The sequence below is a fragment of the Leptonotus elevatus genome, chromosome 3 (genome assembly GCF_054856555.1).
Source record: "Leptonotus elevatus isolate MCC_2025b chromosome 3, RoL_Lele_1.0, whole genome shotgun sequence".
NCBI lineage: Eukaryota > Metazoa > Chordata > Actinopteri > Syngnathiformes > Syngnathidae > Leptonotus > Leptonotus elevatus.
In genome coordinates this window covers 21,272,952-21,299,900 of record NC_141241.1, presented here as the reverse complement: position 1 = coordinate 21,299,900, position 26,949 = coordinate 21,272,952, and the positions used below count along the sequence as shown (strand labels likewise).

The 26,949-nt window shown below is 37.6% G+C and overlaps 1 protein-coding gene across 1 annotated transcript in view; it reads right to left on the bottom strand.

Moving 5' to 3' along the window:
* The window catches only part of luzp2 (leucine zipper protein 2), a 157,839-nt gene that overhangs the window by 33,106 nt on the left and 97,784 nt on the right, over positions 1-26,949 (bottom strand). Inside the window, exons 6-7 of the mRNA XM_086072231.1 lie at positions 13,981-14,043; positions 1,409-1,471 (exon numbers count right to left, since the gene is read on the bottom strand). Of these exons, the coding sequence (XP_085928357.1) occupies positions 1,409-1,471; positions 13,981-14,043 (126 nt within the window). The remainder of the gene's footprint in view (positions 1-1,408; positions 1,472-13,980; positions 14,044-26,949) is intronic.

Sequence of the window (26,949 nt, the reverse complement as noted above, 5' to 3'; positions counted from 1 at the left end):
TTTGACTACTCATTCACCTACTGATGATGCAGGATCAGGAGCAACTGGGGTTTCAGTATCTTGCGCAAGATCACTCGTTTTAGCCACACCCATAAAATCCTAAACACATAATGGTGTTAAATGCTTTGTCTCCATAATTGAGTACTACATATTTCTGAATCTTTGCATATGGTTAGTAATTGTTTTTTAACACGTACAATGTATATGAATTCAATTTAGAGGTTCTTCAAAGAGCATCTCATAAGAACTTATCAACATGCAATCTGTGACTGAGAAAAATGTTAGGGATTTTGCAGGAAATAAACACAGGACAAAGAACATGCAGACTGAGTTCTGGCCATTTGACAAAAAGAGAAGAAAAAAAACACGGAAATGCTTTAAAAAGAAAAGAAAAAGACAACTAAATGAAACAAAATTTCAAGTTCATAAAACTAACTAAAAACTAAGTATAATTACAGCAAAAAAAGGTTTTGTTTTCGTTTTTGTCAATTAATATCATACATGAGGTTTTGGGGTTTATGTTACATGTATTTATATTGGTATTACTGTTAGGCCAGACAGAAGAAAGAAGGCCAAACAGTTACTTTGGAATTGTAGCATTCCAGTACTTTACTTTATTACACAATCCTTAAACACAATAATCGTAATTAATCGCATGACTTCAATAGTTAATTCGTGATTAATCACACATTTGATATCTGTTTAAAATGTACAATGAAATATTTTTTTCCCAAGTTTTCCTACTCTTGTTAACATAAAAGTGGAAAAATGATTAAGTTCAGAAATATGACTGCATGTCATTGATACAGTATTTTCATAATAATTCATAAAATTGAATTAAAATTAAAATTATATTGATTTGTGTTGAGGTAATTTTTCTGCCACTAGATGGCATAATTGAATTTGTAAGACGTTGGTGACAGCTCGGTGCATTTTTCTTTTCATATAAAGAGCTATCTAATCTCTAATATGAAGTAACTTGTGAAATTCTGCACATTTTTTAAATAGTAAAATACAACTTGACCCCAGTCTCCACAAATATATGCATTATTATTAAATGTACTACTGCAAAATTTTGACGGGACTGGAATTCCCCCACTTTCAATTCCAAGTAAGGCGCCGTTACTAATTGCGCGTAAACAAAGTATAGTGTAATATTTTGACACCCCTAATAAAAACAAAAGTGAAGCATTAAAAAAGCTTACTCTAAAAAGTTAAATTAACTGAATTGAAAAACAAAACAAAATAAAAACTAACTACAATGAAAAATCCCAAACAATTTTGACCCTCTCAGTTGACAATTTAACTGCCTTGCCTGAAGAGATTTTGTAATTGGAGGCAAATTAATGAGGATATTGCCTGTGAGTGGACCTTCTTTAAAGCTAACCACCTTTCAGTGTGAGCTTACCTTAAAAATTAAATCCTTTTTCCCATACCGCAGTTCTTTCAGTTGAGCCTGGATTTTTTTGGACTGCAAGAGAAAGATAAGAAAATAAGTGTTAGCTCATTCAAATTGTGAAATTGGTTTTAGATCACGTAGCAGGATTCTGGCAGTTGCAGCAGAAGACTCCTTTGTGAGTGTTCCCAGGGCAAAAGCTCCAACTAAAAGAACAGCGTTACTGTGGGCTGGGAAGGAAAATATCAAATCTCCCCTTCACTGAACTGCAAAGGCAAACCAAACAGTGATGCAGCCATGTGTTGGCTTTATGCCCACTGCCAAATTATCACACACCCCACATAGTGACACCACCAGGTATGAAGATTCCTTGGTGACAACCAGCTGTTGCTATAATCAGTACGCAATTCCCTCAAACACTGACACATTCTTTTATGACTGATCGAAATAAATTGTATTCATTCATTCATTCTTTGCTACGACACCTAACGGAACAAGCCGAAAAGAAAATAAGATAGTGAGTAGAAATTAAAATTCTTGGCCGAAAATCAAAAACCGAAACACACACAAAAAAATGTAATACCTCTAAATAATAATAATAATAATAATAATACAATTCTGGAGAATTTTCTCAATTTTGGTGACACCACAAGATTTTGTTCATGACACGGAAACATTACAATAAAATAATTTTTTGTTTTTTGTTTTCTTTTTTTAATCCAACCCAGGCCTCTTTTGTCTGATCAAATTTGTATCAGATGCATCTGCAGTTTGGACGCTCAAGTCATGCTCATCTGACCTGTCCGTCATCAGAAGGAGCCAAAGTCCAGCAATGGTGGAGCAGAAAACAGTTACTCAAATTATAGCTCTTTAAAAGCAGGGCCAATTTTAAATCAGCACAAAGAATAAAAAATGACTTTCAAACTCACAACAATTAGTTTGTTGTGCTGTGGATCGGGTCACGGAAAGAAGTTAATTAATAACAAATTGATTCCATCTGAAGCTTTTATGAGACGTTACAAGAATAAATTACCGAAAGAAGTTGCACTGCTCCATTGAAAAGTTAACTTGACAAAGAAATGCAAATATTTGTATCTTTTAATATGCTGCACTCTCGGCATATTTACCCACTAAATCACCTCCTCTACCCAAGAGAATTACAGCGTCATGTCAGTCTTGATGTCTGAGGAAAGTATTGTATGAAAGTACAATGCATTCAGGAAGTATTCATATGCCCTACATTTTTATATACAGTACAGGCCAAAAGTTTGAACACACTTTCATATTCAATGCATTTGCTTTATTCTCATGACTGGTTACTTTGTAGATTCTCACTGAAGGCATCAAAACTATGTATGAACTGATGTGGCGTTATGATCTTAACACAAAAAAAGGAAAGAAGGTGAAACAACTCAAAACATGTTTTATTTCTATAGATTCTTAAAAATAGCCATCCTTCCTTAAAAACTGTTAAAAAATCCTTTCAGGTGACTACCTTTTGAAGCTCATCGGGAGAATGCCATTAATGTGCAAAAAAAGTAACCAGAGACAAAACTAAGTACAAAACTCCAAATGCGTTTGTTAGTTGTTATAGTTTTGATGCCTTCAGTAAGAATCTACAATGTACATAGTCATGAAAATAATGCAAATGTATTGAATGAGAAGGTGTGTCCAATCATTTGGCCTGTACTGTACATGTGATCAAATATCCATATCCTAATCTACATTCTACATTGCAGTACATCCTAATAATAAAGCTATACTTGAGTAGGATTTTGTGCAGTTCTTCATTTTTATGTAGGTGCAATTTATTCTAACATTCAGTTTGGCGTTGTCATTATTTTTATAAGGCTCTAACATAAATGTTTACTGATGGAGTGTGAATACTTTTTGAATTTACTGTATAGTCAAGTTCTTCGAAATATATTCCCACATTCTTAGGATAATTGATGACGCCAAATTGTGCATAGGTGTGAATGTATGTGGATGCTTGTGCAAACAAATAAGATGTAATATAATACACTTTTATACAGAAGTGTATTGCATTCATTTGAAAAAAAAAAGGCTTGTTTTTCCGACAAATTTTTTGGGGGAGCTTTGTTTTTTTGAGTATTTTCCCCCCTGTTTTTGAGTATTTTTTTTTTTTTATATTTTAAAAAAATATATATTTTCCTCTGTTTTTCTGTCATTTCCCCCCGTTTTATAAAATAACTATTTTTTGTTTTGTTTTTCTGAATATTTTTTTAAAGGGGTTTTTCCTCAGAGATTAGAGAACAAACCACAATACAGTATACGCATTCATTCCTTTATTGAGAGCCAGTAACTAAACATGATCATCTTATTGCATATGGAGGTGTGCGGGAAAGTGTCCGCTTCCGCTATTAGCGAGTCTGCAACAAGTCACTTGGAGTTCAGAGGTTAAAAAAATAAAATAAAACTCCAGCTCTGTTTTTCGTAATAATGTTTTTTTCTTTTTCCTTTTTTTTTATTCTGTTTTTTTAATATATTTCCCCCTGTTTTTGGGGATAATCCCCCCATCCCCGTTTTCTGAGTAATTTTTTTCAGCCTGTTTTTCTGAATATTTTTTTTGACTGAAAAAAAAAATCAGTAAAACAGAAAAAAATATTCCTAAACACTCAAAAAATACTAAAAAAAACAAGGCTCCCCCAAAAATGTCAGAAAAACAGGAGGTTTTTTTTTCTCAAGTGAATGCAATACGGCACCTCCTTTTGAGTGATGTATACGCAAATTATTTCATTCATTCATTTCCAGTTTTCAGACCCTATTGTGTGAGGCTGTTTAATATTTATTTTCGTTTTTATTTTTTCGTTAATTTGCTGTTCACAGTTGGTTACTCCCCACTGTAACGAATGTGGTTCCAATGAGACTACAGTGCAAATTGTAGTGTAACATCAATCATTGATTCCGGTGCATGGTGGCTGTAACAGCTTAGAGCCGGTTTAGCATGGCTTAGCAATAGCAAGCCTTCTGTAAATTACTACTCATCCTCCTTTGTTCTTAATGAAACTTGTCAGAAGTGTCACTTATTCCACACAATGAAGGAGATGATTAGAGACTTTTAGATAAGCAGCTGCTGTTTAGCCACTGTATTAACCACTGTATAAAACCAGCCAGCCACATTTGCACATTCATGGAGCTAGTTTTGTACACGGTGAAGATGCGATGACATCAACAAACATAATCATGATTGGCTGTTAGAAGCCACACAGCCTCATCATCTTCACAACATTATCGACCTCTGCGGAAAAGCGGAGTAGATGAGAACTTCCGTAACAAATTGGAACACTTGGCATGTCTGTATGTGCCCTGTAATTGGCTGGTGACCCGTCCAGGTCAAAGCTATAGAAAACAAAGTCTGGACACTCTTTGAACTTGCAGTGCTAAATGAGTTGAATCCACATTAACTGGTTTATGGACATCATGCTTTTTGTATTACCAACCCTACCACCGCAATGCATGGTGATGTTGCTGTCAAGCTGGGTGACAAAATGGCACCGGCGTGTCTCACTGTAGCCTGGCAAGCCACACCCACTTTCTTGAAAGACAGTCATCACGCGAATCATCAAGGTTTTACCGCAACGACGACGTAAGTCATTCACTACTGTCTCTCTTCGAGTAGCCATGTTGAATTTACTCCGTATATGCCCATCGCTACTATTTACTCACGGTCTGACACATGAATATTATATATTTCATATTCACTGTCTATGTTTGCCCCTCCTCAGAAATGCACTTCATAGCGACTGAGCCCAGAATCACTCGCTGGTAAAGCAATGAGTTTCCACGCTTGTGTCCCTGTCCATACTTTGTTTTCTACAACTTTGGTCCAGGGTACACCATCTCTCGGCCAAGGTCAAATAGGATAGGATTTAGATTACCTGAAATTCTGGAAAGGATAATCACTGTAGAAAACTAATGGATGAGTAAGTGCAAGTACAGCATTGGAAAAAACTGCTCATGGGAACCATACCACTATATATCTGGCTACTTTAATATATGTCATGATCCATTAATAGATAAATACGAGAAGGTCACCAAAGTTAAAGGAATACTTAGGAACTTTTCAACCTTCAATATTTTTATAATTCTTCTGATGAAATATCGACTTACAGCTAGTTCATTGGTGCCTTTGTCATGGCCGTAGGGGGTCTGTACAGTATGGCTTTTACTGGCACTAAACAACTCTGAGGAGGGTGGCAGGAATCCTGACACACAGAAAACTACAAATGTGGACTGCTTTACAGCATATGTCACTTCTTCCTTTCCCCATTCATTACAAAGACGGAAGTCGATTCAAACATATATGTGCAATTGCGGCTGTCATGGCAGAAGCTGCAAAACAATAACAAGTTTTGTCTGCCGAGACCAAAAAAAAGAAATGAAGAAAAAGCGAGGCTAAAAGGAGAGTCAAGAATCAACATTGGCCCGGTTTTCACTCGCTGGTGTGAGCTCAAAGACGATGCTATGTGCTGGTCCTCATGGGAAATGCGGTCTTCCTACCACTACTACCACTTTTGTCCATATGGTGCTGCCGCAATCAACGAAAACTGAAAGTTCCTTGTTGTTTCTTTAAGGATTTCAAGAGTTTCGTTTCTGCTGGGATAATACTCGATTGCATGACTTATCATTTGCCACATTTCACACTCTATGCATCACAATTTAGAGGCCTGTATTGTAATGTAACCATATTTATATTATTGCAATTATAGTTAACAGAGCTGTACTTCATCATACTAAGCTGTTGTTATTTGTTACTCTTTTCATGTGGCTAAAAGAGGATTACTGAAATTAGCAATGTGACAAGTGGCTGCCATCTTGGTGGAGGTTTTGAAAAATTCCGAGTTAGCTCTTCAAATGCCACTAAAATCCTCTAAGTGTTCCCAGAGGATGAGACAAATGAAAGGATCAGCTGCCGCTGTGGACATCTGTGCAACGCCGCCAAAGATGTGGCCTCCCTGGGTGAGTACTGAAATTCTGTTCAGGTTTCAATACCCTTGAAACCTGCTAATATGCAAAATGTCAAGTCAATCACTGAGTTTTCATGTTAGTAACTGAACATAGATGAGTGATCTCGCAAGCAGGCGCGACTCGCCACACACCCTCGTACACCTGCACGTTCAATTGCTACGTCCTTGGGGTGAGTTCAATAAAACATAACATGCGGGTTCAGTTATCGGAGTGATTGATTTACTTTCTGTACTTCAGTAATAATTGATTGTTTCTTCCATTAATGTTACAAAAGACTAGCTTTGTGGTGGTGTCTTACAACTTCAGGTGTATATTGTATACCATCAAGTAAAATATACTGTGTAGCATCAATCATCACCAATAGCTTTGGAGGTAAATGCATGATAAGTTTTAGCGTTGTTCCGATACACCAATACTGCATAAAAACAGTAGTATCGGCATCCGCAAGTAATAACAAATAACATGCCGATACTATTATTTCCGACGCTAATATAGGACTTTGGATGCAGCATCTTTTGTTTTACTTGTGCACAACATTCACTGATGTGTGACGTGTTCACTGCATGCCAAGCTAGGATACCCTATTTGCCCTTGAATGCTCTGAACCAATGACAGGGCAGCTTTTTCATGTTGAAAAAAACAAAAACCCAGGTATCGGAACGGTATCGGCATCGGCCGATACTGCAAAACTGGGTATCGGAATCAGTATCGGAGGCCAAAAAACGGTATCGGAACAACACTAATACGTTTCAGGCAAATCCATTCGGCAATTCTTGATAAATAACATTGCTAGTGAATTCACGTAATTCTATTAGAAAGTTCCTGTAACCATGCTAATGCTAACATTTTCAAATAGTCCATAATTTTAAAATTATAATAAGTTCATGTAAACATCTGTAAACATCAGCACCCTTAAGTTTCTTCTGATAAAGGAAAATCTCTTTAAATAATGTAATTTTTTTTGTCAGTTTATGATAATTAGTTTAAACATTTAACACTATGACGCAAGTTAATTTTCAAAAGTTATGTCCCATTTCTTCTAATATTCAATGCCACTCTGCAACTCATAAGAGCACAAAAGTATCCCAAAACTGCTATACATCCCTCTCTTCAAAGTCGTCTATTCGCCCGACTTTCTAGGATATGTCAGATGAGGCGGAAGGGTCATAATCAATGGACAAGAAGTAAATTTTATTTTAATCATTCCAGTCATTTCAGGTGTCTGAATTATTCAATACGGATAGTGAATGAGGGCGAACACGGGAAATTGTTTTATTTGACAGATATGCTCTTGCGCTCATCACTAATTGTATTGCAGGGTACATTTAGTGAAGGCGGGTGCTGCACACATCTCTCATAACAATGAATTATCAATGCGGCAAAACATCAAATTTTTGTTTGTTGAACTTCAGTGCTACTTTTGGATTTTTTGACACAACATTTTGATCTTGCATCTCGATGAATATGCATTGGTCCGTTTTTTAATTCTTTTTTTTTTGCATTCTCTTGCTGCCTTACTAAATTAAACCACTTTTCAAATGCTTCATTGTTTTTTGGCCTATGCATTCTCCACTGTACAACTCTGAATGATTGTACTTGACTTTTCAAGTTAGTGCAAAATCTATTTGTCCCATAAATACATAAGAAAATATAATTTCAAAGGTCAATTTTGTTTTTGTATCTTACTGTTTTCTTGAAATTTACTGTTCACATGAATTTAAAAGTATTTTCTTACATTTATGAAAGCCCTGATTGATTGCATGTTAAGACAATTCAGAATCTTTTAATTTATATTTATTTTTATTTAATTATGAAAATATTTACATCTCATCCTTGCACATGTCAGTGTTTGTGTAACACTTAAAGTGATTATGACGTGTTACTTTCATTAATAAACTAAAACCAGTTACTGCCTCAGCACATTTTAATCTGGAATTTAATGTTTGTGGCGTTTTTATCATGTGCTTGATATCTAAGAAGAATTCATTGATATTGGATTGAACTGAAATAATGTGTTTGCTTCAGTGACGCAGATTCAAAGTCGTGCTGCATGACTTTGTCTCCCAAATGCTTAAAAGAGCCTGTACCTACCTTCCTGTCCACCTATCAATTCGCTTTTCCTCCATTTTAAAATATTTCGACTAATGAGGACATCATAACTAGTAAATATTGTAAATACTATAAACGCACAGTAAAAAACAAACAAATAACAACTGTTATGCTTGCAGTTAGGCTAATGGCAGCTGTGCAACCCTCCACCTAAATTCAAATAACCAATCATCGTTTGTCTGCACAGCACAACCCCCCCCCCCCCCTTCCCTCCCCGTGCAATTCAGCGTACACACCAAGTCAAGTCAAAATACCCTCCTCAGGCTTAGGAGCTTAGGTAATATCGTTCTGACCTCCCCAGATTCCGAGCCAGTTTTGTGTGTGAATGCAAACTTTGGACAAACTCCCAAGGGTACATAGGGAACTTCTATCATTGGTTCCTGCGGTGTGAAAGCCCCTTATGTTGTTTCTGTGACTTCAGGCTCCTCCCATCAGAAGTTGCCAGAGCAAGCCACTCGCATGATTTGTTTGGCACATATTTTGTGACAGATGTCCTTCGTGATGCAGTACAACACATTTTTTAATCTGGTTTGGGACAGACCATGACTGGGTATTGGGGCCGGGAAGCGCATCACAGCAACTACATATACAGTAACTTGAGAGTCGAGTTGAGTGAAAACATGGCCGTCAACCTTTAATGACTGCCATTACATCCTAGAAAGACACATTTCTCTCTACAGCGCCAGAAGCACTTTTCATTCAATCATTCATTCAGTCTACACCGGAGTTTGCATCTCAGTACCATTAATTAGGTTATTTTTACTGTCAGAATCATCCTCAAATTTTGATTGCATATTAGTTTGGTACTCAAGGACAATCTAAAATTTGTGTTTTAGGCCGCAGGCGCAGCTGTGGAATGCATTAAGCTGATTTTCTCAGCAGGATCCATAGACTTATGGCTAGAATAGAATTATAGTTTATGAGATCCAGTGGAGACGAAATCCATGGTACTAAAACAGATTTTTCACATGCAAATCCCTTTCCATGGACACCTCTTGTGTTTTATTTGCCTGATGACACATTTAGGTAGGTATAGCATCATCTGTAATAAAGAGGAACATGCAGCAACAACATTTAGTTTACAGAAAAGAAACAAGCAATGGTCACATGCGCTTACAGAGGAAGCAACTGATTAAACGGCAGATGCAATGCCTCTTACTCCTCCCTTCACCTCCAAGGTCTGTATGACTCAGACTAGTATTGAATTTTTCAATGTCAGATGTTTCCCTTGAGGATTTCGTCAAATGTTTCTGAAAGGTTAGATGGTACTTTTGTAATGAACCAACAGCTGTCAACTCAGAGCCAGCTAACTGAACAGCTTTTCATCTCAAAGCGAAGTCCTGGATTATTGTTTGAGACGCACATCGTATGAAAGCCTTAGATATTGCAAATAAAAGCTTAAGGGCAGCAAACTGTAATGTACTTCACTGATGCTTAGGCGCTCTCCACTAAATCCTTGCAATTTGGAACACGTTCTTCTTTATTATGAGTACCTAAGCCGATTTGCTTGTTCACATGTTAACAACTGTGTTAACGTTATTCAGCTGGAATCACAGTCTTAGTTTCCTCAAACTAGGAAATAAGGTAAACTGAAGGATAAGAGGATACAAAATATTTGTATGGCCACAAATGTTTACACTGAACTTTCTTCGTTAGTTTGTCTCAGTCACAATAATATTCTCTTCCCATTTGCTGTGCCACATAATCATTTTCCAAGTCTCATTAAAGTGTTCTCAAATATGATGCACCGAGATGTAGAATTGTTTCTTCACTAAGTCCAAAGTCACACAGACAATACAAATGTAGGCCTACTGCATGTAACAAAGTGCTTGAAAAGTTTATCTAAGTCCTTCTAAAAAAGCAGTAGCCTCATTTCGGCTCTTGGCCATGACTTCAAAGCTCAGATTTAAGATTTTATCAAAAGCTTTGTTTTTGTTTTTTAACTTAGCTGGAGCTTTAAGTGGAAATGGTTTTGCTCAAAGTGCATATTATAATATTCTAGCATAAACAATTTCTTAAGGGGTAGTATGTAGGTTGAACTTTAAGGGTGCGTAAAGTTACCCTATCACTGTTATTTCAGTGTTTGCCTGTGGATATTCTCATTCATCCAGGTTTATTTCATTGAAATGATCATAACTGATCATAAGACGCCGCTCATCCGAGAAGGCTTCATTTGTTGAAGCATACATACTCTTATCATTTTGACAGTGAATAGTTTGATGTTTACACAGTGGCATTACGATGTGTACTATTTAAAGACTGCAACTCGATGACTCGACCAGTCCATGGTGGATGGATTTAAAGCACACATTTTAATCTGCTTATTTTCAAGAACTGTTTGCTTGCCTTAAAGCACGTCTCCAGAAACATTTGGACAGACAACAAAAAAGGACTGTTCAAGACCACAATTCACACTTCAATAACAGATAATAAGACATGAGATAGTAGAGAAGAGATCGAAGAGTCATTTCATCTCTGCAAGTGGAATGAACACTTTTATTTTAACTTAACTCATTCACTGCCATTGACGGCTATAGATGTCAAAAATTCATTTGAACTATTTCTATTAGTTTAACATTTTTTCCCATTTTTTGTTAACAAGAGTATGAAAACCTAGAATTGTTTATTGTACATTTAGAACAGATATAAAATGTGTGATTAATTGTGAGCTAACTAGTGAAGTCATGCGATTAATTATGATTACAAATTTTAATCGCCTGACGCCCCGAATTTTTTTTCTTTTTTTTTTATTAATTCATTGCTATTGACAGCTATAAACGTCAAAAATTAATTTAAACTATTTCTATTAGATATAAAATTTGTGATAAATCGTGAGTTAACTAGTGAAGTCTGCGATTAATTAAAATTTAAAAAAAAATTATTGCCTGTCGCCCCTAATTGTTAATGATCTTTTATTTTTATTTTTTTATGAATTTATGGCATTGAATGAGTTAATATTGTTGCTATAAAGGAAACTTAAGAAATGGGTCATGTCCGCAAGAAAAATACTACTGTCACAGTCTCAAAAAATAGAGCTGTACAGCTGGAATCTAGTTTTTCCACAGCTGAAATAATGCATTTTTTTTCTATATGTTGACCTAATATTCTCATAATATACTCACATTTGTTAAACCTTTTGTAAAGTACGGCACTTTCTCAGTAGAAGCAAGTATGTTAAATCATCCTCGCCTGCTAGGGAATCCTTGGCTCCGGCTTGACTGACAAACTGACAGCTTAAATTATGGCCTTTCGGTCTTTGTTGTCTTTCCAGCTTTTTCTCCAGGGCCTGCGCCAGATCCTCAAGTTTACAAATATGATTAAGACTTGGAAAAGCTACATTTTTGTTGGATGCGATTCAGATATACTCGTCTTGAGGGTTTAGTGCGGAAAAGAGGCTAATAGGTGTTTCAACAAGCAAATTTAGGTTTGTTTGTTTACAGCAGAGGTTTCCTGTGTTGTCAAATAAAACACATCCTTAAAAAGAATTGGGCTCTTGATGATATTATAGCATAATGTTTTCACGTGACAAATCCTACTGTTCTACATAATAGGGAATGCACAGACTAGTCTGCTAGGCGACTTGACTACTCCACGATGTTTAGGTCATGACGGCTTGAGGAGAAGACAGAGCTACTTGCAGAATAGATGAGCATGCTGAATAAAACTTTAAAGTGGCAGTGTGTAATGGTTGACCACTAGATGTTGTTGTCGTATGGTGGCTTAGAGAGACCACACTTCGCTAGCCTACCACCAATTCTTATTTTGAGCAAACGAGCATCTCAGCTCGAGCAGCTAACAAGAGCGGCTAGCAGGAGATAGTTGGAGCCATCGGCCGGAGTGGCTAACGAGCGACTAGCGGGAAAAGCTAGTAAAAAAAAAAGCTAGCAAAAGCTTACAAGAACAAAGCAGAAGGTGACAATTAGTGACGGGAGCCTGAATCACAACTCCAGTTGTGGAAGGCAAACAGCGGTCAACCCATTGGGCCATTTGGAGCATAATATATTTTATATATATATATATATATATATATATATATATTTTTTTTTTATATGTGTTTCTATATAGGTACATCAACCTACGTCATGTACGTTAAACTTGTCTGTGGCTCAAAAAGGGTTGGGCACCGCTGAAGAAATATAAAAATTATTGCTTTATTGCCATTGGCTGGCTCAACTTTCATCACATAAACATCAAATCCCAAAAATAGTTGTCCAACTCCTATTTCCAATGTGTTTATGTAAGATATCTATTTTTGGGGAACATTTTTACAAACATGAATACGTTTTTAATTTAACTATTGTACTGTAATGAAAATATATCAACAACATCATCAGCGATTGGTCGGCATCAACTTGACTTTCATCACAATAGTGTCGACTGAAGTCATGAAACCCCTATCATATAATCCACCTCTAAATAGCACTATTAGGACACCCAAATGACCCACTAAGTCATAGGTGTCAAACTCCGGTACTGGAGGGCCGCAGACCTGCAGGTTTTGGATGTTTCCGTTCTCCAACACAGCTGATATATGATCAGCTCATCAGCAAGCTCTGCATAAGACTGATAACAATCCTGCTGATTGGAATCAGCTTGTGTTGGAAGAGGAAACCTCTAAAACCTGCAGGACTGCGGCCCTCAAGGACCGGAGTTTGACACCTATGCAGTAAGTGTTTAAAACTACTGCTATCAAAACACTGCAAATGCAGTGTTTAAAATATGGACTCATCCTGAATTCAAACACCAACTAACTCATAACAGTTGGTCTAGGAAACGTAGATAATCTAAATCTAAAATATATTATCTAAATGTTGTACAGTAATTTCTGGACTATAAGGCGCACCTGACTATAAGATGCGCTAGCTAAATTTCAAGTTTGTTACACAAATAAGCCGCACCTGACTGTAAGCCGCAGATGCTTTAATGTTACCGCACCGGGTTCCCGCTACTTTCCTTTTCATAATGAGGGCGTGTATTGCCTCGTTCTCGTTCTGTCTCTCCTACTGTATCTGGGCTCACTTGATTTGTTTTGCTCGGCCTGACGCTCTTTCGCTTCCTTTATAGAGCGCCCCCTTGTGATCTGATGGATAAGCGCACCTTTGTATCAGCTGCAGGGTCAAATGCAAGTGAAAAAAGTAACGGCTTATAGTCCAGAAAATACTGTAGTTAAAGATTCCATAAATTCAATGTGATATCCAACCTCAGACTAGGCTTGGTAAGTATGGGTACATGGTGCACTGCTACATACATACGCACCAAAACGATTACCAAACAGTTACTGTAGCATTGTCACAAGCTAAATGACACAATGGCAAACTGAAATCATTCATTTTTTTCCTCTGCACTGCCGTGAAAAAACAATTCACCTGACAAAACAAATTTGGCTCTACAACACCCAAATTGATTGTTTTACAGTTGAAATTACATTTCAGCATTGGCTTAGTTTGTGTTGTGTTTCTTTGTTCTTCAATTGAACATGCACTTACCTCTTCGGCGTGAGCGTCACAAAGCTTGTTTCCCGACAAGAGTTTATTCTTCAAGCTCTTGTTCTGGAAAAAGGATGAGAGAGGAGATGATGAAATTGGTGTCTGGTGGTTTATGTTCTTCCCATACATGTTTTGTTATTTTATGACTCAGTGGGCCTCGCTTTCTCAGTCTGGGCTGGAGCTCTGACAGTGAGTGCTTGGATGCCTCTCATTGTCAGAATAGATTTAGTAGCACAAGGAGCGGCCTCTCTTTGGATATAAAAGCTTACATGCAGGTTACAAAAGCAGCTGATTTTTCAATATATTTTTCTCTTCCAAGCCACAATGTGTAAAGCAACAAACAATTGCAGATATTGCAACATTAACCTATGAAGCACATCTTTTTACCTAATTATTTTCCACAACACACCTTTATGTACTGTATATACTTTTATTATGCCCAGCAATTTGGGGTAATGATCCAAAAGGCAATTTTGCGGCCTGTGTTACGCCTGAAAAGATCATTGCAGCAACTCAATCTCCGATAAATAAAACAGCAGTGGTAAACATGGTGAGTCAAGCGCAGTCAATACAAAGAAAAAGTTGTCAGTGTTATAAGATCATCTCAAGTAATAAAAACGACTGAACAGAAGAACTGTGAACAGTAATAGAAGTAGTAATGGTGTTGTTTGCCAAATAAAATAAAATAAAGTAAAAATAAAAAAAGGTGATTGAAAGCCAACATCCACCAACTGGCCATTTACTGATCTAATGATATCCAATACAATTGATGTATAAAAAGGTCTGCCTTTACAAAGATTATAATGTGCCGTTTTAATTGAGTTTGTTGTGTCAGGAAGTTTTATCTGGCAAGCTTTCTTCTGCTCTTTGAGAACGGGGAGCCTTTGTGCAAACATTGAACACAATGAATAAATGTGTGGATATTTTCTGGAGGCACACCAAGGGAATTGGTTACTTTTTCTTCATTTTTTTTCTTTTCTTCCCAGTATTCAAGTCTTGCTTAGTTTTCTCATTATCTATTAGGGTATCCATGATGGGCATTGAGAGGAAGGAACACTTCAATTTAGCCCACATTCGCGACTTCAGACTTTCTTAAGCTTTTCCACATAAATGCATTCCCAAAGGTTAACATATATTTTACTCGAAAATTGTAAAAAACCTGAAACATTTTGAATTTCTATTTAACATACAAGTAAATCACGCTAAGGCAACGGAGATAATGAGCTGGCATAGAAACAGTTTTGGGATCCAATGAGGCAAAACTGGACGAGTATCAATTCCAGAAATTTGCACCTCCTCTCACTCCTACACAGGGAGCACCATATGAGGACATGTACAACTGGCAGCTGTCACAAAATGTGATGCAGTTAAGCCCCTGGACATCCTCTGAGTGAAAATGAGATCCTCTAGAGCCCCTCTGTCACTGTGCATTATGCAAAATGCAATACTTTGAGTTGCATATGTCCAAACGTGTTAGTCCCGGAGCACTGTAAATTGTGGACCTGGAAGTAAAAGAATATTTTCATATTTATATGGTGTTCTTTTCCCTTTGGCCGTATACAACAATGCACTACACGTGTAGGTCCTGCTCCAAAATGTCCCTTTCAGCCGTAAGAGCATTAACCCAGATTATTGCATAATTCTGCAACTCAACAGTCTGGAGAACATAGCTAACAGCAACATTAGCAATCATCACCTCACCTACTTAGCTGGAAAATGACAACTTTGCTTCAGTGCCCAAACTAGAATGTGATGCCAAATAAATTAGGAATACAACTGTCCATCATACAAGTACCGAGGTCGTGATTTAAGTTGACAAGGCCCTCAAAATGATTTTTTACAATGTCACCTCATTCATGAATAATTAATGATACGTTGAGTTGAAAAATAAAAGGTTATTTGACTGATGAAGCAGAATCGTGACCATCAATCTTGGTCAAGGTCCACAATCCACGAGAGAACTTGATCTTGTAAACTATTCTAAATATTAAATCCTCATTTCAACATTGAAAGTGGAGGGAAGATGCAGTGATACTTTAACCCATAAGCAACCCTAGCAATCAATTTGATTAGCTAAAATAGGTACCACCTTCTATTTGTATGAAACACCAAATTGACTGTATTTTCTCACCATACACATTTTAAGCTGGCCCTAAAGGAGAGGCTTACAAGCTAGTCGGCCTTTGTCTTTTTTTTATGCTACGGGATGTTAGAGAGGGAAAACAACAACAACAACAACAGTAAAATAATAGTAGCAGCCAGAGTGCAAAAACTACACAGCATCCTCAGCTTGGTCTATTCTCTGTCGTCCCTACAGTTTTGGGCATTAGCAAACCATCCATCAGATCCTTTTCCAGCACTCAGGGCTAACCTGCAGCGGATTCCAAAGGTGGTCTGTCCTGTATACAGCCACATCGCCAGCCTTCACAGTGACTCCATCTTTGGCACCGAGGCGACTTAACAGATGGGAGTGGCTCCCCCTTTGTTGTTTCCATTCAACAGAAAACTGACTTCAGCACTTGGGTTCTTCGTTGCTTCATTGCCAGATCAGAAGCCACCCGCTGATGTGGGTGTCCACCAACTAGGCTGAACTTTATGCTGTGTTACCATATTCAGTTTTACTTGCATTATGATGTTAAATTAAAATAATAATTTGTAATTTGGTCACATCTAACCAGTGTTGGGAATAACGGCGTTTAAACTAACTGCGTTAGGTAACTTTTTTTTTTTCCATAAACAATCTAATCTAACTAATTATTCTCCCTATATTTGAAACGCCGTTATCGTTATTGTATTAGAAATGCATTGCGTTATTGCGTTTATTTATTAGATTCAAGGCTCGAAGTAAGTTACAAGACATTGTGCGATCAATAGCTCTGAAAATTTTATTTGCGCACAGTTAGAGGCACTGTTGTTGTCGAACCTCGTCACAATAAAAGTGTCTTGACAGCTGAAATGTAGTGACTTTTATTTTGGAGGTGCCGCGGGAAGTGTGTCACGTATTTATTTTATTTGTATTATTATTCAGATTGCTGTGTGTGCTGTATTATTATTATTATTATTATTATTGTACGATGTGTCATATTATGGAGTGAGCCATTTGTGTGACATAAATATTCACAAAAATAAATGAAAACACCCTATATAGCCTGGACGTAATTTTAATTCCTGGTATAATAATAATAATAATAATAATAATATATTTTAAAAACATTTAAAATCCAAATTGTTTGATATAAAAAAAAGTAGTGAAAATACTTACTATATTGGTGGTGTACAGTGAGGAATAAAGCAATGTGCCTGAGTGACAGCCTGAGACCAACATTCTATACTATTGTGGTCTGCCTTTACTTCTCAATTTTTGTTATTTCTGCTTCAAGGGAAAATAACCATGGTTTGATATGTCCTCATGTAACCTCTTATATAAGGATATGTTGTTGTCCTGAACTGTTGTACGAATCCAGGTGCCCAACAATTTGTAAATAAAGGGCGTAATCAGCCTGGGAGTGAATACCTTGTTTATACTACAGCCTTCCCTGCTTCGCAAACATGTTTTCGAGAGTGTCTGGGAGAGGGCTTGGACAGCCCGGTTTCTCACGCTCACAACTTTTTGCTAACGAATAAAAGACGGAGCGGCACACGGTCCGGACGGAGTCCGCTGTAGAACACGTACGATTGCCCAGCCGTTTTGCAGCTCGCTTCACCTGGACCGTAGGCTCCCCGGTCTAGTGTCAAGGTAAGCGCTGATGATGATCCTATTATGCTGCTTAATGTTGTAGTGTATTGATTGCTGTTTGCGGGGAATAAAAGACACCATTCTTGCAAATCGAGTTGTGGTTATTGCTGTTTGCGGGGAATAAAAGGTACAATCATTCTAGCAAAGCAAGTTGTGATTATTGCTGTTTGCGGGGAATAAAAGGTACAATCATTCTAGCAAAGCACAGGTGTTGATGACTGTCTGCGAGGAATAAAACGTACGATTATTCTAGCACAGTATAAAAGTGTTTATTGCTGTTTGCGGGGAATAAAAGGCACAGTTATTCTAGCAAAGCATATCCGTTTCTGTGTATTCATTGTTGCCGCCGACCACTCACGATCCTGCATAAAAATATAAAGGTGAAGTAGTGTTTTCCACAAAACACTGCTCATATGGAATCAGTAAGTAATAAGAGAAATGCCGTGAGCATGAGATATAAATGCATGCACAAGTACTTTTGTTTTTTGAGGCAAAGGTCATAACGATTGTGATGCATACTTTCATTTGGGATGGATTTACACTGCATATATATATATATATATATATATATATATATATATATATATATGCCCTGGATTGGCTGGCAACCAGTTCAGGGTGTACCCCGCTGAAGGGAAAATAACCATGGTTTGATATGTCCTCATGTAACCTCTTATATAAGGATATGTTGTTGTCCTGAACTGTTGTACGAATCCAGGTGCCCAGCAATTTGTGAATAAAGGGCGGAATCAGCCTGGGAACTTTTCCTTGTTTATACTATAGTCCTAAACATGTTTTCGAGGATGCCTGGGATTTCCCAGGTTGTATGCCTTGTTTATACTGTAGACCTAAACATGTTTTCGAGGGTGCCTGGGAATTCTCGGGTTGTATGCCTTGTTTCTCACACTCACCCCTTTTTGCTAACGAATGAAAGACGGAGCGGCACACGGTTCGGGTAGAGTCAGCTGTGGAATACATATGATTGCCCAGCCGTTTTGCAGCTCGTTCTACCTGGAACGTCGGCTCTCCGGTCTAGTGTCAAGGTAAGCGCTGATGATGATTATATTCTGCTGCTTAGCGTTGAAGTGTGTTGATTGCTGTTTGCGGGTAATAAAAGGCACAATTATTCTAGCAAAGTACAGGTGTTGATTGCTGTTTGCGGGGAATAAAAGGTACAATTATTCTAGCACAGTACAGGTGTTGATTGCTGTTTGCGGGGAATAAAAAGCACAATTATTCTAGCACAGTATATCAGTCTCTGTGTATTCATTGTTGCCGCTGACCACTCACGATCCTGCATAAAAATATAAAAGTGAAGTAGTGTTTTCCACAAAACACCCGCCTATTGCCCGAAGTCAGCTGGGATAGGCTCCAGCGCCCCCCGCGACCCTTGAGAGGAAAGGCGGTTAAGAAAATGGATGAATGGATACATATATATATATATATATATATATATAATACTGTATATTTACAGTATATTTACATTACAAGTAAGTCATCCCATTTGGCAGTGTTTACATTCATGGAACACATGAGACGAAACTCACGTGTCCAAAATGTACATAATTCCACAAGCATCCTCACTGTGGAGTGCCAACACAGAAGTAGTTAATAATACATAAATGAAAGAAATATTAAACGTTCCATTTCGCTTAGTTGGTCTGGGCTCACCCTTCCCCCCATTGATTTGAATAGGGTAAACTCTACATCACTCCACTGGTTGTCGTCAGCCATTATTTTGCTTATTTATTATTCAATGTACCTCTGTTATACATATTTGTACTGTATGTGATTTTTGTCCACATTTGGAAAAGGCCTGATTACAGCCACCCACCCATGCATCCATCAATTTCTATATCACTTGTCTTTATTAGGGATTCTAATCTAGTATATAATCTAGTATGTGAAAGAGTCACTAAATTAAATATTACAACTGATTACATTTAAAAGATCAAATATAAACAAGGTTAAAAAGCAAGAAAAATAAGCAACTTTCCCCTGTCAGGAGTCGTCACAGTAAGCCACCCAACATGATATGTTTGGCAATTGGCACAGTTTTCACACCAGATGCCTTTTTCCACGGGTGGGCCATCCGTCCTGACTAGTGTCCCAAGTCAGTGCGCCATCAAGCTACCAGCACTTTCACAGAATATTACATAAGATTTACTTCATTCTTCAGTACACATCATGTACACATGATCAAAAAAAAATTCAGTTCTTCAATCTGCCCAAATGCAATCTTAAACCCAAAATGCTTTGTCAAAATAATTAACCCAACCTGAGTAAAAGTAACACAATCTGATCAAAATCCACAGCTACCCAGTGAGTGGCTTAAAAAAAACCCCCAGCATTTCTTATCTAAGTGTATATGCATGCAGGCTGTTCAAGCTTTTTGTTGTTGTTTGTAATTAATACTTTTTAAAAAATAATAATTGTCAACCTAAGTAATTTGTATTTAACATTTAAGCACTGTACAATACATTTGCATATAACTGTGAACTGTTTATTAAAAAAAAAAAAAAGTACAGCTTTCATTTAACATGTTTGTGTAATGCATTTTCATTGAATCATTTAAGTACATTTTTCATTTTATAGTTAGCATATGTTTTAGGTAGTTAAAGAGGACATGAAGGTAGAGAGCAAAGGATGCAGAGGACAGGGTTAGATGGGGGCAACTGATTCGCTGTGGCGACTCCTGAAGGGAATAGCCAAAAGGAAAAGTAAGTATACGTTTTAACATTTAAATAAAACCTCTCCCCCTTTTTTGACGAACCCTTAGGCCTACTACTACTTAACCGTATTCTAACGTTGGCCATTTCTGTTGTACTTGGAGAGCTAAGTATTTGTTTTGGGCGGTACCTGGTGAAAAAACTTTGAGAATTACTAAGCAAAGTTGCTGATTTCATAGGGCGGGATGGCACAACTTCCGAGAACAGAAAAACTGTGTATACAGGTTTGCATTACGGATTTTCCAAAAAACTGACCTGGATTTACACTGATTGGTGACTCAATTACAATGTTTTGCTCTTAAGTGACACAATTCCGATTCTCAGTGACTGCAGCATAAGCTGAATGATATATATGATGAATATATCTTGCTAGTGCGAGCTTGATATTATTAGAATGTACTGATTGGTATATACTCTACCCAAACTACATCAGAAAAACAGGTGCAAGGCTAAACCACAGTGAAGGCATGGGGCAGTTAAATAAAATCGAAATATGGTACATATAAGAGATGTGTTATAAAGTTATAAATTATAAAAGGAAAAAAAACAACAGACGTTATGTAACGTTGAAAGGACACAAATGAAGCCCCCCCCCCCCCCCCCTTTCTACACTTGTAATAGTTCCTAGGTGTCTTATCGTCTGTGTCATGCATTCATAAAAATAACTCAAGCACCTAGAATAATATCACATTTTATGCACATTATTTTCGTGCAAGTAAATCAGCCCTCATCCCACATCATCTACTGCTGGGCCAATGAGCCCGGCATTTATAAGATTGACAACCAGTGGGCTGTATTTCATTTGTCTCCTCTTTTCGATTGTCTCCTCTTCTGCCTTGCTCAGCGGCGAGTGTTTGTGGCAGCCTGCTGCTTGCATCTCCTTGCAGAAGCAGAGCCCAGAGTGTAAAAAAACAAACCAGTGACCTTAGCTTAAAGACAATGAAAGCATTTTATCTTGTGGAGGGAACAGATCATTCTGTATATATGAGACATTGACACTTTCCCAAAAATAAACAACCTCCACACATTGCACCAAGTAAATGCCATTCATCACAAGCTAACACTGCTTTAATATGCATTGAATATGCATTACAAAACTCAGTGCAGCTCAGTTTACTTTGGGTGGAGGCACAAGTGGCAAATGTAACTTTATCCCAAGGACCCATAGATTGCAATATTACTGGTGAAAGCACCATTTTATCATGCAGCTGCCGTGTTACATTTGTCAATGTACGTAGCGGTTTGGTGCATGACATCGCCAAACATACAACCATGTTGAGAACTTTGAGTATGCACTCGTTATCAGAAGTGAATGCTGGTTTGTCAGCCTTTGACTTTGACATGATAGTCACTTGCTGCCATAGATTTGCCGCCTTTACCAAAAAGTTAGGTACAGTAAGTGGTACAGAAAAAGGATGGCTGGATATGCAACATTAACATCCTTTAAGGACTCTAGCCAGTTAGACAATGAAGTCATGGAAATAAAATATGCATATTGAAAAACAACAACAACAAAACAAACAAACAGAAACATCCATTTTTCGTTTCTGTGTATAAAAGCACTTGGGCGGTGGATTTGCAGATTTAATTCAATCAGCCCACTGGCATGCTGAGCTAATATGTCATCATATTAGTATTAGACACTGCACCACCACTTGGTCATTCCGTTTTCCAGATTCACTGCCACCTCAGATTTAATTAAAGACAAGCTGGCAGAAATATTTTACTCCACAGTTAACACATAACACATACTCTTTATCCGGCAAGGTTTCTGATCATAGAGCCTGCACTATTATAAAAGCGTCATAACTTCACTCGGCTTCTTACTTTAGGCAGAGCACGAATGATGACAAAAAATGAATGAGAAGACAGTTTGTTGACTATTTATACTGTCGATACTCCATATCACTGAAAAAATACTAAACTACAACAATGAATACCTTTAGTTTTCTCGCATGTCAAAACACCCATGTTGCTCCTATGCGTACCTTCACCCAGTTGTCCATTGTTCACTCCAGATGAAAATGTTTTCCAAATCCCATTTTTTTCTGTACCCATATGGACAAAGAAGACTGTTAACTTTTTCCCTCCAGAAATGACAGAGACCAAATCATTAACACATAGCTACATCCTAAACAATTTTTTAACAATGAAGTAAACATTTCCTAGGGGTTGCATATAGCTGTATTTCCTCTTTGGCTTATTTTCACTGATATCTTTTAACATGTCAGAGAAGTTACAAGGCTAAAACACTAGGATTGTGCCAAGGATCCAGTTTTGCCGTCTTTTTTGTTTGTGTACTTTTTTTTTTTTTTTAAAGATTATATTACGGGTTGTGAGGTCGCATTACTGTTGAAGAGCCAAGGGTCAAGTCAAGTGTTATTCAACAGCCCAACTATGGCATATGACACAATCAGTGAAATGCAAATAGAGATAATTGCATGTGTAAATTGTATTGCACTACACTTGTATTGTCAGTTCCAGCCTTCTAACGAGCACTTACCTTCCATTTTGTATTTATTAACTTCACCCCATACTTTGCATAACAAACCAGCCCTACTGTGTCTTCTTTATGAATGAAGTCAATCAGGCTGTATATCAGTTGTCTGAGTCAAACGCTACATCACGTCCTACCCCTTCTCATTCCATTTCACTTAAAGCTCCATTTTCGCCAGTGCACTTTCTCCTTAATGCGTGTCAGCAATCATATGTGTGAAATTACTTCTGACAGTGTCTTGATGGCGCTGAAAGCCTCCTTTTGTTAATACTGCGGTTGTTCAGTCATTGAGTGATATACCAGTTGAGTAGGGAGAAAGCTATTAATTCTTCATGATGTTAATATCCTACAGCGTGCAAGTATTTTTGTGAATTTCTTAGAAAGGTTCATGCATACTTTTTTCACTGCAAAAAGATCATTTCCTGCTGGCTTACTATTTCAGTAATGAACTTTAATGGTCTCAGTTGTCACAAAGACGGCACATTTTTGTGAGTATTTTGTCTCCCCAGGGAAACAGATACATTTTGCTCATTTCATCTGTTTAACTACATTTTAGACTAGAAGCATCAGTTGCAACGAGTGGAGTATGTGGCAAAGCAGCCGTCCATTACGATTCTCTGTAAAGCTGATGAAACCCAGTAGAAGCCAATTTTGCATCTAAGTCATTCTCCTTCTATATTCCTTGTAAAGCAGAGAACGCATAGATAACATTTTCCGATTGAATTGCAGCCCCTCAGCTACCTCGCATCATGGCACAATCAACATTCATGTGAAAGATGGCGAGCCACATTTAATGGCTAATGCTGACATGGGTGAACATGATTATCTTAAAAGATGACCCTTGCAGCTTAATTCAGCATTTCCACAGTATATTTTAATGAAAGCAGGTGTTTGACCAATGGCTATGCTCTGCGTTGTGTATAGAATATACTAAAATATGTACTGGTAATTATAATGCTTTCTCATTTCAATAATGAATACCATTCTTTTACGAGTAGTTGTTGTTGTTGTTGTTGTTACAGTTTGCTATCATTTTATGTAAAAGTGGAGAAATATGACAACAAAAAGTGGGATGCATGTCTCTGTCTTGCTGCATGGTACATTGGTGCAGAATTGAATGCAGTTAAATACAAGTCAAGTCAAAACTTTTCTTTACAACAGTATGTTCTATGCACCACACCAAAATTGTTTTTATAGAATATAAATTAAGCAGCAAAATCCACCCATTTTTTATCCATCACCAGTGGGCGGCCATTTTGCCATTTGCTGTCCACTGAAAATGACATCACAGTGCCTAAGGGCTCATGTAATGACCAATCCGGCTCAGCTGTTTTTGTTGTTGTTGTTTTTTTTTGTGGGGGGGGGGGGGGGGGGGTCGGTCATCTGACATTCACAAACTGAGCCATGATTGGTTGTTGACTGAGCAACTGTGATGTCATTCTCAGTAAACAGCAAGCAGCAAAATGGCCCTAAAATGAGAAGGATAAAAACAGGCGGATTTTTCTACTTAGCTAATATTCCACAAACACAATATTAATCAGAATTCCATATTTGGAATAGTGGGGGTGCATAGAACATATTATTGTAAGTAAAATGTTTGAATTGAATTACAGTACAGGCCAAAAGTTTAGACACACCTCATTCAATGTGTCATTGTAGCTTCTCACTGAAGTCATCAAAACTAAGAATGAACATGTGGAGTTCTGTACTTGACAAAAAAAAAAAATCTCACCTCTGGGAACTCCTTTAATACTGTTGGGAAACCATTTCAGGTGACTACTCTTGAAGGTCATCGAGGGGATGCCAAGAGTGTGCAAAAAAAAAATCATCAGAGCAAAGAGTGACTATTTTGAAGAAACTAGAATATGTTTTCAATTATTTCACCTTTTTTTTTAAAAGGTGCATTGTGCTGTTTAAAAAGGTAATATTAAAGTTTTTTCTACATCATGCATGCTCCACAAATGCCCAGATGAGTACGAAGAGCCCTGACTGTTTTTCTCTGACTGCACCTATTAGCTTTTATCTTCCCTTTTTAGTAGAGCGGACCCGCACACTCCACAGTTTCTTTGGGGAGGAGAGGGGTGGAGTGATGGAGGTTGACGTAATGCGCGTCCCCGCAGAGTAGTGGACATGTGGTGTTGTGCTGGCATTAGCCTGTGGTGTCAGCTAGCGTACGACACTGCACGCATGAGCTGCTGACTTTCCACAGTTGGGATGCTGCAGTTACACTTTGGGCCAGAGGTGGCAGTTGCGAGTAAAAAAGTGACAAACTGCACAAAGTTCCTTTAAGTACATAACTCCACGTGTGTTCATTCATGGTTTTGATGGCTTCGGTGAGAATGGATAATGTAAATAGTCATGAAAATAAAGAAAATCTATTGCATGAGAAGGTGTGTCCTAACTTTTGGCCAGTACTGTATATAAAGTGAGCTTTAGTAAATCTATCATGCTATTGCGCGTTTTTGGCACAACATTTTCATCATCTTCATCTAGTGTCCCTGCAGTCATGGAAGAGTTTGATCATTTGTTGTTCAGTATGCATTTAAAATTTGCATATAGATATCCATCCATCCATTTTTAACACCATTTCAGGGTCGCAGGGTGCTGGAGCCTACCCCAACTGACTTCAGGAAAAAAGCAGACTACAGTACACTCTGAACTTGGCAATCAGTCGAGGAAACACACTGTATAGAGACAGACAACCATTCACTTGCTTTCACACCGTCAGTGAGTGGGAAGTGAACCCACGCTGCCTGCATTAAAGTCAGACAAATGTACCATTACACCACCAGTAAATTGCGTAAAGCTACTGTATATAACATGAATTACTGCCTATATAATGTTTAAAATATTTCCTATGCAGTTAATAAGGCTTTTATCTTGGGCATATTTTGAGTTTTTAATTTTATACAGTGGGAGAAGAAATAGTTGAAACAAATTGGAATACAAGTAGCATCACTCACCGGACCGTGGCAGACTTTGAAGGTTTTACTGTAATAGTTTAACATTGTTACTGTTTGACTTTCTGAACGCAATACATTTTGGTAAGTGATGCTCTAATAGATTCTGTGCATGAAGCCAGTTTAAATGTCAGGTCATCACAGATGTCAGAGATGTTCTGCTGAGCACAAACGATCCTTTCTGTATGTGATTACATTGGCCCAGAAACCTTGGAAGGGCATTTACTAAGTGATGCAGATATGGGAAAGAAAAAAAGCAAATGTCAGCAATTAGGCACTCATATGATGATGGAGCAACTGGTTGAGACATCTGCCAGTGCAGTGCAAGCACGATGGCTTGCTGATCCTAAAAGCATTAGGGACATGTAATGGAAAAGCTGCATTCTGAACAAAAATGGATGACAAAAGTACAGTAATCCTCTCAGCAGAAACTGTGCTGTTTCCAACCATGTTTCCGATACAGTCAAAGCAGGTTCCTGATTTTCTGCCAAATAATTTCTATTTTAGATTTTACATCAATCCAGATCCTTCTGTGTAACATTGTAACCCAAAAGTATCCCAAATCATGTGCATTTATTTCTAACATCATAACAGTATATTTTTTAGTCTTAAATGACTGCTCATTTACCAATAAGAAGAATAAACTGCTGACAGCAGGTTTTCCCACTTGCTCTTTCTTCCGCTAAAATTAATCTTAGCACTCGTTGAGAGACTTATTTGTGAAATTAGGTTAACCAGTCGACTAGAGATCAAAGTATGTCAAAGAAGTGCTTGACACTAACAAATATAATTTCAATTGGTGTCGAGGACTTTATTCGGTCTATTTCCACATTGTTTAAGAGTAAAGGAATACCTAATCGTCCATTAACAAGGCAAATTATGGCCCTCTTTATTGGCCATTTATCCACTTAAACAGATCTAGTGTGCAATACAAGCCACATCCACAGTCGCCCTTTGTGTACATTTTTGATTTGATCACATTATAATGGGTACAGCGCTTGAGAGCCCAGTCAATTCATGTAATTACTTATATGAACAATCAATAAC